This window comes from Labrus bergylta, chromosome 6 (genome assembly GCF_963930695.1).
Source record: "Labrus bergylta chromosome 6, fLabBer1.1, whole genome shotgun sequence".
Taxonomy (NCBI): domain Eukaryota; kingdom Metazoa; phylum Chordata; class Actinopteri; order Labriformes; family Labridae; genus Labrus; species Labrus bergylta.
The window spans coordinates 11117007-11130323 of NC_089200.1; the positions used below are offsets into that span (position 1 = coordinate 11117007).

Consider the following 13317-nt stretch of genomic DNA (forward strand, 5'->3'; position numbering starts at 1 on the left):
AACGTTTGAACTAGAAGATTTATCAAAGAAGCTGCGTATACTTTTCTCATGAGGCATCCTTTAAAAAGGTAACTAATACCTTCTTTAATGCTTGATTAATCTTGTAATGATCCAGATCCAGTTCATTAACCAGGACAACCACATTTTTCTAGAGTCTATGAGGGAATCACTATTTTACTTCTTGAGCACATCCTACAAGTATATTTGGCAAAGAAAGTCCTTGAATCTTACCCTTTAAACCTGCATGAGGTGGTGTCACCTGCACACCTTTAGCAATGTGACTTTACCTTTAGTCTTTTACTCGCTGTAATCTGTGCATGTGTAAGTGGATGACTCCTCTTTGAGAGGTTTTTCAACACAACAGGAGGGACTCAAATCCACTAACTTCTCATTTAACTCTGCACCAAAGTCTTTCATGCAAAACCAGTCACCACATTGTGGTGATTAAACCTGCTACACTGATGCCTGAAGGTGCATGATGTTAGTGGGTGTTGGTCTCATTAGTTGCTGGATGGACTTTGAAGATGAAGTTTTGAAGCTGTTTAGACTGAACCCTGATCATCTTGATAGGCAGAAGGTGAACCATGCCTGGCAGAAGGGGAAATGATCCTGGAGGAGAAGGAGGAGGTGGCTGTGAGTGAGTATTGGCGGCTCTGGGATGGGGAGGGTCACACACAACCACACTCTTTGTGTGCCTCTAATCCCCCCAGCCAACACAGCTTTGGCCAGGTTTCATCATGAAAGTGCCATGAAATAACTACTTTTTTTCTCTCCTCTCAGTAAATCTCCCCTAATCCTGCGGGCTGTGGAGACAAAGGCCTCTGGGACCTAATCCTGGAGCTTTTAGTGGGGCTGAGGGGCTGGCCGACAGAGCCTCTTCTAAATGACTTATTTCTATCGGACACTAATATAGCTTGACAGCCAAGAACAGCGAAAGGAGGAGGAAAAAGAGCCAGGGGAGGAGAGAGCACAAACATTTTCACATATTTTGGAAGTCTGAGAAGTTGTATGTGTGTAAGATGTGAACCATCGTTATGCGTGTCTGTTGTTAAAGGATACAACAACCAAGACGTCTCACGAGGGTATCTGTGAATATTAATAAAAACCTGAGCCATGTCTTTGTGTGCAGTTGGTTTGGGTGGAGGAATGTACCTGTAGCATCTCATTTTACATCAAAATAAGTTCATTAGATGATAGAGACAGGGGAATGGCTCTGCTATACGTCATGATAACAAAGAGATGCAACAAGTTGTTCTCACTGCAAAACAGTTTTTATAGAGAACTTCACACTCTCTATGTTGTTAATTATGAAAACTTGCTGAATAGAATCTCATTATAAGTAAACTTCACCAGGTTTTTTTTTTTTCACCACAAAATATCAAGTAGTGTTTGTTGCTCAGGTCCCCAGATGCACAACTTAAAAATGCACATTCCAAAGGACTACGATGTGTCTTAACTTTCTGTGAAAGAAAACCTCCAACAATACGGGCACCCCAGGGTGTTTTTAATGCAATGGCATATCTGACATACAGTGTGTGATTAAGGTATTCTTTTTTTTAAAAAGATTGTTTTTGGGCTTTACTTGCCTTTATTGAGTTAGAACAGTGGACAGAGTTAGAAACTGGGCAGAGAGAGACAGAGAGAGAGAGAGACAATGTGGAATGACAGGCAGGAAAAGAACCAGAGGTCGGTCTCGAACCCGGGCCACCCGCTTTGAGGACAACATCCTCTGTGCATGGGGCGTGCAAACTAACCGCTAGGTCACCGGCGCCCAAGTGGTTAAGGTATTCTATAAAATGTGGTCCTCATTCTTAGACTGTCAGCCATTGTAATGAGGTGATTGGTAGATCATAGTTAAAAAATACCGTCGCTATGGAGATGAACAGTATCCGATAATGCTTGAGTGTTAGTGATGCTACAGTGTGCAGGATGGTAAGACTTGGATGTTGTCTATTTATCTATATTATTTTACTTTGTTAATTATGATTCTCGGTTTTGTGATGTGGACCATAGCCTCCCCCAATTTTATTAAAATGTGTGTTATTTGTTGTTGTTCTGTGATTTTTAGGTTAACTTTGTTTGTAGTATGCATATAGGGAAGTGATGCAGTCTGATGGAGATCTGATCTCCCTCTATGTTCTTTTTTGGCATCACATAGATCTCCCTTTGTCTGTTGTGTTGGCCTGCGTCGTATCTTTCTGTGTATCAGAAAAGTTCAATAAAGATACTAGGGAGAAAAAAAAATCAAGTAAACTCACCTCGTAACTGAGAATTTTCCCTGAGCTTTGTTTGCAGTATTGTGAACTTACCTTTTATATTCCAGGAATCCTTTATTAAAGTAAACTTCTGCAGTACCTCTCATGCCTTTTTATTTAAAAAAAGAAAAAGCATCATGTGATGTGACACCACCAGCATCCCCTACAACTTCAATGATAATTATAAAGTAGAATTATCACCTTTCTGATCATGTCATCAGAACTGAGAATGTAGAAGATGCGTAATAGAAGAATTTATGGTAGAGCTGTTGTATTGGATTGCATTTGATTGCATATGGTGCTCATACTGTTATGGCTGATCTGTGTATATTTCACTAAGTGATTATTCATTTTGTGTGTGTATTGGTGAGGTGGGATGGTGGTCTTGCATGTTTGAATTCAGTGTGGTTACTAAATAATTGTAGCAAATAAATCCTATATCAGAAGTATTAAGTGGCATAAAGTGCATATTCGTAATCTAACAACGGTTATTGTGTGAAGTATAGGCTACCTACTTGAGTTAATGTCTCCAGGCAGTCTATAAAATGTATTCAGAAGACTTACTTATGATGCCATTTAAAGGTCTTTCTTGATTCCGTTCCTGGGAACACTTCTAATTTAGCTCAGAAGGATCTTGATCCTCAAATTGTCCTCATGAAGCAGAGTTCAGATTAACTTCACACGGTGACAGTTTACAGGGAAAATATGGAGCCTGTTAGCAAAACAAACCCTCAGAGAACCCCCCCCCCAGCCCCCCTGTGAGGAGAGGGGCTGTCAGATTCAGCGGTCTGGGAGAAAAGGGGCTGAGAAGGAGAGCACAATCAAAGGCTGTTATTTTAATCTGTGCTGCCTCGGAGATTAGCCCACTACATTGTTTTAATTGTTTTAACGGGAGGGAATGAAACGCTCGCTTATAGGGGATCCTTGGCATAAATCTCCCAAGTTCAATAGTTTCAAAAAACTTGAGCCCCTTGCAACCCCCCTCTCTTCCCTCATCCCACCTAATCCCGGCTAATACCTTTCTTTCTATTGGTTAATGGCTGAGGGGAGCCTGGGTAAATGCTTCTTAAATAGTCGTGGGTGAGAATGGTTTCGGGGAATTAGATCCATACCACGACAAGGAGACGCTGGTGTGCGAGAGAGGATATAGTTTATAGGCTCCAAACTTAACTGGGCGATACTGGATTTACTACTCAACAAGGCCTGTGTTGTGCGTAAAAGCGAACCGGGATCTCACGCCCCTTCTCCGAGTCCAGATCTCAGGTAAACGGAAAAGGACATTTAAAGAAATGTGTGATGGTCCAATAGGCTATAATCTGGCTTGAGTGTTCATTATCCGTCTTAAATTGCAGCTTTTAGGGCTATGAGATGCAAAACAGGTGTTAGGCAGCTGGCGTTAAAAAAAAACGTCAGTGTAATTTAAAAAAAATGCCTATAGAAATAATAAGTAATGAAATGACAAGTCCACAATAATAATTGACTGAAGGCTGAAAGACATTGACGTTGATGATAAAAAAAAATTAGCAATTGAAAATAATGTTGATGCCACAGAATAATTTTAAATATTGTCTCGCCACATGGTAACTTGTTCATTAAACCAGATATATCACCAATTTCTCCCTTGAATTTAAAAGCAAGTCCTTCGGGAGTGTTTTCAGAAAGCTTTACGGATTGTTCATCTGGGGATTGGGAATGAGGGTATGCTCAATGTGGGATCCAGCAGGATACATTTTAATGTGGCTAATAATGGAAAGACATCATCCTTCGGTGCGTAAAATAAGTATTTCTGTCTCCCTAACTTCAGTATGAACTCCCTGAATTTCTGCGGACCGTCCCGTGGAGGTGTGTATCCTCTGCACGGTGTGAACTCCTTGCTGTTGGACCTCCACCAGCAGATGGCGGAGCAGTACCACGTTTACTCTGCAGCCAGCCCCGCAGTGCACACTCTGTCTGTGGCCGAGAGGCTGGCAGGTGGGTCATCATCATGTCTTGCTAATAGAAAGTGTCTGTAGAAACAAATAAGTATGAAGTTCAAGATTATTTTGTCACTCTCAGTTTTCAATTCAATGTGATTCTTTAATGAGGAAATAGCCTATAATGTACAACACATTCGATTTATATCACAATACGATTTAATCTCGATTTGTTTGAGTTAGACGTGAGATTGAATTCAATTTATGAATGAATATGATTGTTTTAATTCTATTTTTCTGACAATAAAAATGCAAAATATCCCTTTTCTTATTTTCTTTTTAAATAAGTTATACTTGTTTTAGTTCAAAGCTATACCTACTAATAAAACAATGCACATGTGTTCTTTAAAATAAATAGTGACACTGATGATATCTTACAAAACATACTGGGCGATTGATGTCAGACAAGAGACGTCAAAAGCAGATAGTGCCCTCTGCTGATTAAAAAAGAGTATTGCCATATATATATTTTTAAATAAATTGAACTTGTCCATGTGTCCATCTATTTTGATTGTATTGTGCGGTGTTGATATATCCCTAGCTGATGGTCACAGTAGGGTCAACAATAGTTCATGAGCAGTATAAATTAATAAACATTTTGTTTTAGTTATTCTCGTTTTAGCATTGCACTTTTTTTGACCCACAGTTTGAAAGTAGGCTTTATTTGAGTATTTCTGTCTAACTCACTTTGTACTTCTACTTTCACTCACTTTGGCTGCAAATATTGCGCTCTTTGCATTTTTTAAATTATTGATGATATTTTTTAAGTACTTTGAAGATTTACATGGTAAACTGTAACATAAAAGTGGTGAATGCATTTTTAATGATAGCAAAATAAAAGAATATAAGGTATTAATCTGAAATAGAAATTGGACTCACTTTGTATTCTCTTCCTTGAAGTAAAGTATATTGATGCTAATATTTGCTTTTGATTACATGAACATTTGAATAGATGATTTATTTGTGATTTATTTGATGATTTATCTGTAAATCTATTGTTCTTTTAATTTCTCGTGAGTAAAACATTAAATAGTACTTTTCCCACCATTGGTTATTTACCAAATAAAGACTTTTTAAATCAGCACCAACATTGTACAACATTCTACTTACACTACACTAAGTATTTTTTTTTATAATACATTCACGATTGTGAATACAGGATTAGAACTCACACCTGGACAGGTCTTTGACTTACATATAGCTTACTATAGTTACATTACATAGTAATATGAAACATTTTGTAGTAGTTCAAGAAACTTTATTTTGATGATGACTTTTTTGTTTATTTCCCTCCGTCCTGACAGAGCTGATTCTGGAGGCTCGATACGGCAACCAGCAGAAGCAGCGCCGCAGTCGCACAGCATTCACAGTGTCACAGCTGCAGTCTCTGGAGAAAGCCTTCCAGCAGACACAGTATCCAGACGTCAGCATGAGAGAGAGGCTGGCTGTGAACATCAACCTGCCTGAGGCTCGCATACAGGTGAGAGAGCACTGCATCCCAACACCTGAATTTGAATATGCTTAAACCACGTTGAAGGTTTCAATAAAAACCTGCTTTATTAACTTTTATAAAATCAATTTGAATTCTCAGACTGGTTACTATTGGGAAGCGATGGATGGTTACAATCTTAGCAACACAAAGACGTTTTATTTGAATGAACAAAAGAAAATCTATGCAAATGTACACAGATATGAATTTGTTGTTTAGTTACTTCTAGCTGAGATTTCTAACCGTTTTTACTACAACTACTACTAAACTGGAAGAAACTACACCATTGACCCTTTAGATCAGATTTTGTTTTAGGTCATAAATCTGACAGAGTTTATGAATTAAGATTTTCTATTTCAGTACATATTTAAAAAAAAACTTCAATCAAATAGTCATGAATTCTGTTATGGTGTTGATATGAAAAGAAAATTATTTTTGACCATCTGGAATCCTTTCAAGGATGCTTGGGTGTCCCTGGAACCTACTTTAAGATACACTATAGTTCATGATCTTATTTGTGCTGCTACCTGCTACGAGGACTCTTTTGAAAACCATATTTTTAACCTCATCTACTCCCTCATGGTTAAATTAGGTTGAATAAATGGAAATAAATAACATAAAATGTTCCTTTAATTCCATATTTTTCTCAAATTCTGTGTAAAGTAAACATTTCTTGGCATTATATTTGACTGTTAATTACCTTTGCTGTCGCTCACCCAGGTGTGGTTCAAGAACAGGCGCGCAAAGTTTCGTAAAGGTCAGAGGTGTTCCCCGCTCTCCAGAGATCACGGTCTGGAGGAGGCGTCACATCAACAAAAGGTGGGACAAGAGGAGAGGACAGAGGAAAAAGATGACATCAGCAAATCACCTGCTGACATCCCTCCTCCCTGCTCTCCTACTCCTCCTCCTCCTCCTCCCCATGTGAATACAACCCGGGACATTTGCCCTCCTCTGACTCCTTCAGACTCTGATGTTTCACGTTTCTCCCTCTGCCTCCACTCCCCTCCGCTTTTCCCCTTCATGGCAGGAGAGCGATACAGCCACCCGCCTCACCAGCCTGTCGTAGGCGTTCTGTCCACCGAGCTCCCCCTCCCCCCGGTGTTCTGGCCGGTCATACAGCAGCACGGCTCCGGCCAGGGGGTTAGTAAAAACTGCAGCTTCTCCCTTTAGACTGCTCGTTCAGGTAAAGCCATGCCTCACCCTCACCTGGGGCTGTAACTGGAGACCTCAACAGTTCAGGATCTCTGCTCCCTATGGACTCAGGTAGACCTGAAACAACCCTGCAGTGTCGGGCCAGGCAAAGGGATAAGGTGGAGAAGCACTTATTGCCTTGTTTCTTAAACCTGACATAAACAGTGAACACAGTTTGTTTTCTCTAGTGAGCTTCATGAATGTGTGTCGGTTTAAAAGGATCAGAAGCTGTAAAGTTTTTTTAAGTACTTTTTTAAAACACAAAGTGTAATTGGGTCTGCTTAAATCACTTTAAGGGGTTGGTTTTAGTTGACAAGATTAACGAGCTGTTGACTTCATAACATTTTGAGTCCAAACAGAACAACAACAGTTTGTAACACCTTATTTAAAGACACCATCGTGTCCTCCAGCCCTATATGAGTGAGTGGCAACACACTGAAAACAATGGTGAAGGCTTCTGACGTAGGATTCTTGTTGTTAATAAAAGTTCAGCATTGACATGTGAAATAAAATGATTTGTACCTGAATTCTCCAGTTTCTTATTTTAATTTTAAAAAGTTTTGGGGGGGGCAAACTTGACAACAAAAATAAAACTTTAAAAAAGTTATATATATATATATATATAAACATATATATTGTTTATGTAATGTGCACAGCTTCTTTAGTTAGCTATCTGTTGGTTTACATCTGTAGTTTTTTTGTCAGGAAAACAAAGTAATGAAATATATTTATTAGTTGAGTTGCTCTGCAATCATATATGGTCTTGATTTGATTTGTTTAATTTGCATAAATCTGCCAGATTATGATATCAATATTGAAAATAAAGCATTTTAATGTCATTGCTTTTTCCCATGACATTTACATCTTAATAGTTCCTTTCTATATAAAAAAACACTTACACTTAAGCTGTCTGACTTTACATGGACTCTGGTGTTTTGGCATTGATTTCTCTAAAACCCTATTCAGAAAGGAACAACTGACACTAAAAAAAAGCTTTACTTAATATTTTTTTGGAACAAAGTAAGACAGGATATTCCTAAATCTAACAAACGTTCGACTGTAAGGTTTTTACAAAGGCAAAATGTCTGTTTCGATTAAGAGTTTAGACTATTTTTGGTATATTTCATGCAGCACCTGAGTCAGAAAAATACATCTTCTCTAATGTCAATCTTATGAACTCTGGGGGCAGCTTTCCATGCCAAACAGCCCGTTGCATGTTTAATTGGGTTATTTATTTATTGTCAATTGTAAAAAATAAAAATAATTTTAAAAAAAGGCACTAAATTACAGGACTACTGTATGCTCAACAAACATTTCTGAGAACCAAGACTAGTAAATTACTTTCTTGAGGTGCTTGGTCACTCACAACTGATATTAGAGTAAATAATAGAAACTAAGTAAGCAAGTGACTCAAAACAAACTCTTATCAAACTTAAGACACACCTGTAGCATTAAAAAGTCAGTTTTGAGGAAATAGCATTTAGGTAGCATAAAGAACCCCCTAAATTGAAAAGTAAACAAGCAAGCTTAAAAAAACAAAAAAAAACAGTGTTGTGTTTCAAACATTCTCAAAGCTTTAAAGGAAACGTGTCAACCAAACACACCAGTTTGAAGCAGTTATGAGCTACGCATGCCTGATGTTTTGCCTTATTCCTCAAACCAGCTGCGTAGGTTTTACTGCGGAGTGGAGTGCAGTGTGTGTGTGTGTGTGAGCGTGTGAGCGACGCTGTGCAGCTGAGGGAGGCTTAAAGAGACAACAGCAAAATCATAGCAACTTGAGTGGGGGGGGGGCCCAAGAGAAACGAAATGAGAGAGACAGAACCATGACTTCGACTGGGTTTCGATAGCTACAGACACAAAGGTAAACACGCGTACAGTTTACGGTTGTAAATGTGTAACTATAATCGCTTCTCACCGGATATTAAACGTTTCGTGTGCTAGGTTGCTAAATGGTTAGCTCTCTCTCTGTGTGTGTGTGTGTGTGTGCTAAGCGGCGAGAGATCCCAGGCAGGCAGGCAGGCAGTCGGTTGTTTAGGATTAAGGAGTTGCCCCAGCAGTGGTCCAGGATGAAGCCTTTAAGTGGAATATAAACTTAACAGGTGAAAAAAACAACGACTTTATCATAACGTGACTCCACTTGACGTGATTAACTCATTTGAACTTCACTTGGGGGATGTTATAATTCTGTTATTTACTAAACCGTGTTAGTGTAGGATAAAGACATGGCTATCAATCAGTCAGTCAATATGTTATACTCTTTTTTTTTTTTTACCCCCACTTCCGAGGCTGTTTCAGATCGCATTGGTTCGCTTATGGTTGTGTTATTATGGCACAGTGTTGTTAAAAAAAGATCAGCGAATGGTTTTTTTTTTTCTTTCTATGAGGCCGAGATGAACCGTGTTTTCTGGCGTTAGCTCGGTTAGCTTTCATCTGCTGTGTGACGTTTCGATTTTGCGGCGACGTGAAGTTTAAAAACACCCACGACGAGCATAACACCCCCCCTCCCCTGTGTGGGTTTATTTTTGTATAATATCTCTTTTTAAAGGTGGCTCAATTTATAAAAAATAAACTGTCTACGACTAATTGATTTCATAGCTAAATTGAGATGGCTAACTGTGGTTGTTAGGTAGCCGGGAGAGGGGTCTGGCCTTGTCCGGCTAACCAAGCTTGTTATGTTAACCTTTTGGTTTCCTCCAAGGCTTATTATTCGACGGGGTTTGTTTAAAGCTTTTGTTTTCCACTCTAATCTTGTATCAGTAACAAACTTCTTGCTACCATAAGGAGAATACAGCCACTTTAACCCCCCCCCACCACCCGAAACTAACCCTACCTGACAGCTAGGTGGCTATTAGCTCGCAGTAGAAATGCTCATAATGAAGATATTACGAATTATTACATTGAAAAGGAAAATGTGCTAGTATGAGTCGGTGTTTTTACATTTTATTGTCACATTTGCTCTCCTTTTGGGATGTGTATTCATGTGTTTGACTTTTGATTAAGTCTTATATTGTGTTATTACTAAGCCAAGTCAAGAAAAAGAAAATACTTGAATGTAAACATCGTCAAAGTGCTTAGTGTCTCAATCTGCCCAAAGCATAGTTTACATGAGATCACAATCACGAGTTTGTTTTCCCCTGGAAAGTGGCTCCTTAAAAAGTTAATATGTGTGTACTCTATCACTGTGTTTGTAGCTTTTTTTTTCCTCATAAGAATTGACGTGAAAAACGATACACAACTTCCTGAAATAAGGCAGTCTAGACATACAGGCCAAGATTTCCAAAAGAGTTACATGAGACAGTGAGTTATTTTGATCTTTGTTGGTGTTTCTAGCCTAGGGACACCTCCATTGTTTCTCAGAGTAAAACATGACACTTACATTTAAAAAATGCACAAACTATTGTGGTGTGAGTCACCTTGAAAGATTAAGTGTTTGACAGGTTTCACTGTAAATTGTGTTGATTATTATTAACAGTGTTTAACCCCCCTCTCCCAGTTATGTAACTTGTGGCTGGTCTTATTAGTTACAGTTAGTAATGATATGTGTCATGCATCAAGAAAAACATTGCAGTGTAATTACTGACTGCATACCTTGCATACAAATGTGGACTTTTTCTTAGGTGTGGTACCATAGTGAAACATACGAACGACACATACTTTTCAGATGATTTGTTGAGGTTTGTTATTGAATATTTGCTCCCCACAGAAACTTTTCAGGCTTCTGTAGCTTAAGTTATTCTAACAAAGCCTTTGCCTCGTCATAGAAAATGTCTTCTCTTTAATTTGACATGGCATAAACTTTCTTTAAAACTGATTTCAATCATATGGGTGTCATGTGTCAATCCCCATTTGTCATCAGATCGTCTCTGGCATGTTTTTTTTGCTTTATTATTTTTTACATTATTTCTGTCTGTCAGACTAAGCTGAGCCAGTTGTACACCAGACTGAGTCCAAATCCCTCAAATTACATAAGTCCCATTGATGCAAATGTTATGATGAGATGAGGCATTACAGCAGTCATTGATCCGTTTAAGTGCCTTTCCATAGGAAATAGTTGCTGCTCATCACTAGTGCCTGCATTACCTGGTCTCTGGACATGGAGGAGTTAAGAGTGAAATGTCTACATGTTATTGTGAGCAAAAAGATGCACAGGGAAGGTCAAATTACAATGCCAATAAAATAGTGAAATTATGTGTGTTATTGGCTGAGTTTGTTACTAGAACTGCTTTTACAATTGTTTACTATAATGTGTTGTCAAAGTTTTACGTCTATTTTCTTCTTAAACTCACCCTTTGAATTTGTGTTTTTATTTTAAAGCTATCTGAGGGACGTCTCATCTAAAGAAGCTGTTGAGGATTCATTGTTACAGTCAACCTAAATTTAACTTTGTGTAAAATAATTTAACTTAATATTTGAATATCTCCATGGACAAAGTGTTTTGGGGCAAGATCATGTTTGTTTTGTTAAGATTTCCTTTTTTTTTTATCTGTAAGAGCTTTATATAAACATTGCATTGTTAAAGCAAACATCTGGGTTTTTTCATGATACTGTAGGGATGAGCAATGGTTTGTATTCATATGTGACTTTTTGATTTGTGTCGTTCTTACAGTCGGTGCAGAAAACAGACTGATTTTTGTCTCTTTTGATTTTGCAGATCTCCAGCGGACATCAAGCCCACCCTTTTCTTGTAGTTGTATTCTCTCTACTCTGGATTGCCTCATCTGCTGTGGTCCTGAAACATGGAGAGAATCCACTGTGTCACTGAAGGCTGACCAGAAGGAATGAGGCACTCTAGGAGATGTTCCCAAGTGGCCTTGTGGATGCAGTAGCTACGCTTCATAGTGCGTTTTTATGACTAGTATTGTATGTGTGTCTGTGGGCACATCCTAGCACAACCTGCCTATTCCTCAGGCAGGGGTATGCTACTCTGAGACTGGAGCCGGAGAAACACCCAAGAAAGGAGGCTCTCTGCTAAACCAGGAACATAAAGCAAAATCTGAAGTACCCAGCAGAAGAGCTGTCTGATCAACATTCGGGACACTCATTTAAGTGTCTTCTGAACCATTTTAACAGCAGCACCTCTCCTCTGTCTTGTGAGATTTGGCCCACCCCCCTCCTTAAAGCCTCCTCGGTCGCTGCTATTGGAGTTTCTATGGTTTGCATGGCTGGAGAATAACCGTGGAGAGGCCAGGGTATCACAAGCTTATGGATTTTGACAAGAGAGGGGGCAAGGGAGAGACAGAGGAAGGGAAAAAGATGTCTAAGACAGCAGGCAGCAGGACTGGACATGGGGGCCGGAGTTCAGGGACCAATTCTGGAGTTCTTATGGTTGGCCCAAACTTCCGTGTGGGTAAAAAAATCGGCTGCGGGAACTTTGGAGAGCTCCGGTTGGGGAAAAATCTCTATACTAACGAATACGTGGCCATCAAATTGGTAAGTGCATCCTAAGGGTCTGTGAAGTAACACAGAAATATAAACCCAAAATTCCACTCACACTGCTTTTATGGTACACCTCCAGTCTGAATAGTCTCACTGACCTGGTGTTTAATATGCGTCATTAGTATTTAAATTCATTAAGAAAGATTGTCATATGCAGCAGACTCTTAAATATGACCTTAGAGAGACAGACACAGGAAGAATATAGAAACTGTGCCCCCCTCCTTACACACACAGATTGGCCTCATGTTCTGTTAATGAGTCAACCATGCTGTGCTTGTGATACTAAAGAGCTGAAGAGTGAGCTAAGACAAGACTTGATAAAATCATAAACCACATTGTGACTGCTGTTTTAGTTTTTAAAAGCATTTATTTGATAATTTTAGCTATTAGCAGTGCTTCTTAGAAATTGTAGAAAGGATTACTTGATGTCCATTGGGGACAGATTTATGTCTCTTATAAAAATACAGTGTACATCAATATCTAAATAAAAAGCTTAATTTGTAACGTTCCTACCTACCTATCTTACATCTTCCTCAGTCAGTAGAGTAACTCTTAATTTTTGTTGAAGCATTTCCTCTAAAACCCTAACACCAGGCCTTTTAAGCAATTGATGATATGCAGTGTCTTTTTGTTTTTGTCTGCATTAGCACCTTTTTTTTTTTTTATAGAACCACTGATTTAGTAGCATTTACAGACTTGGGAAAAAAAACACATGAAATGTCAAGGCTCTTTTCTTTGATTCTAGGCTAGCCAGTAGCTGTTCAACCACTTCCTTTTCACATCAACCTTTTTCTCTTCCCATCTTTCTTTGCTACAAATATGTTTCCAATAGTAGCACTTTGATCACTGTGCTGGATATCTTATTTTTTTTGTACACAACAAATTACTGTAGTCAAGTAGTCATACTAAAGCTGATGGGAGCTTGGCGACATCTCAACCACATTTGGTCTGTGTATACTTCTTACATTTGTAT

The 13317-nt window shown here is 38.8% G+C and overlaps 2 protein-coding genes across 7 annotated transcripts in view; both read left to right on the forward strand.

Annotated features, from left to right (window-relative positions):
- Positions 1-3377: 3377 nt before the first annotated feature.
- Positions 3378-7435, forward strand: dmbx2 (diencephalon/mesencephalon homeobox 2). Of its 2 annotated transcripts, XM_065956335.1 has the most exons (5): positions 3378-3518; positions 4060-4226; positions 5533-5708; positions 6438-6536; positions 6745-7435. In XM_065956335.1, the coding sequence occupies exons 2-5, from the start codon at positions 4061-4063 to the stop codon at positions 6781-6783; spliced, it is 480 nt and encodes a 159-aa protein (XP_065812407.1). In that variant the 5' UTR covers positions 3378-3518; position 4060; the 3' UTR covers positions 6784-7435. The 2 variants fall into 2 exon arrangements, with proteins under 2 accessions (XP_065812407.1, XP_020511161.2); XM_020655505.3 differs by having other exon boundaries at positions 6438-7435.
- A 1174-nt stretch (positions 7436-8609) lies between these two features.
- Positions 8610-13317, forward strand: part of csnk1g2b (casein kinase 1, gamma 2b) — a 38210-nt gene continuing 33502 nt past the window's right edge. For 4 of the 5 annotated variants that reach the window (XM_020655708.3, XM_020655732.3, XM_020655725.3 and 1 more), the window contains exons 1-2: positions 8610-8769; positions 11560-12338. In XM_020655708.3, coding sequence (XP_020511364.1) covers positions 12111-12338 — 228 coding nt within the window. In that variant the 5' untranslated portion in view covers positions 8610-8769; positions 11560-12110. Of the gene's footprint in view, positions 8770-8817; positions 9008-11559; positions 12339-13317 lie in introns of those variants that run through there. The other variant, XM_065955727.1, reaches the window with a different exon arrangement.

Bases quoted from the DNA above. Each gene is read 5' to 3' on its own strand.
- dmbx2 (XM_020655505.3), top strand. From the start codon at position 4,061: ATGAACTCCCTGAATTTCTGCGGACCGTCCCGTGGAGGTGTGTATCCT. The intron at 4,227-5,532 runs GTGGGTCATCAT...CCGTCCTGACAG, and splicing joins TGTGGCCGAGAGGCTGGCAG to AGCTGATTCTGGAGGCTCGA. The intron at 5,709-6,437 runs GTGAGAGAGCAC...TCGCTCACCCAG, and splicing joins TGCCTGAGGCTCGCATACAG to GTGTGGTTCAAGAACAGGCG.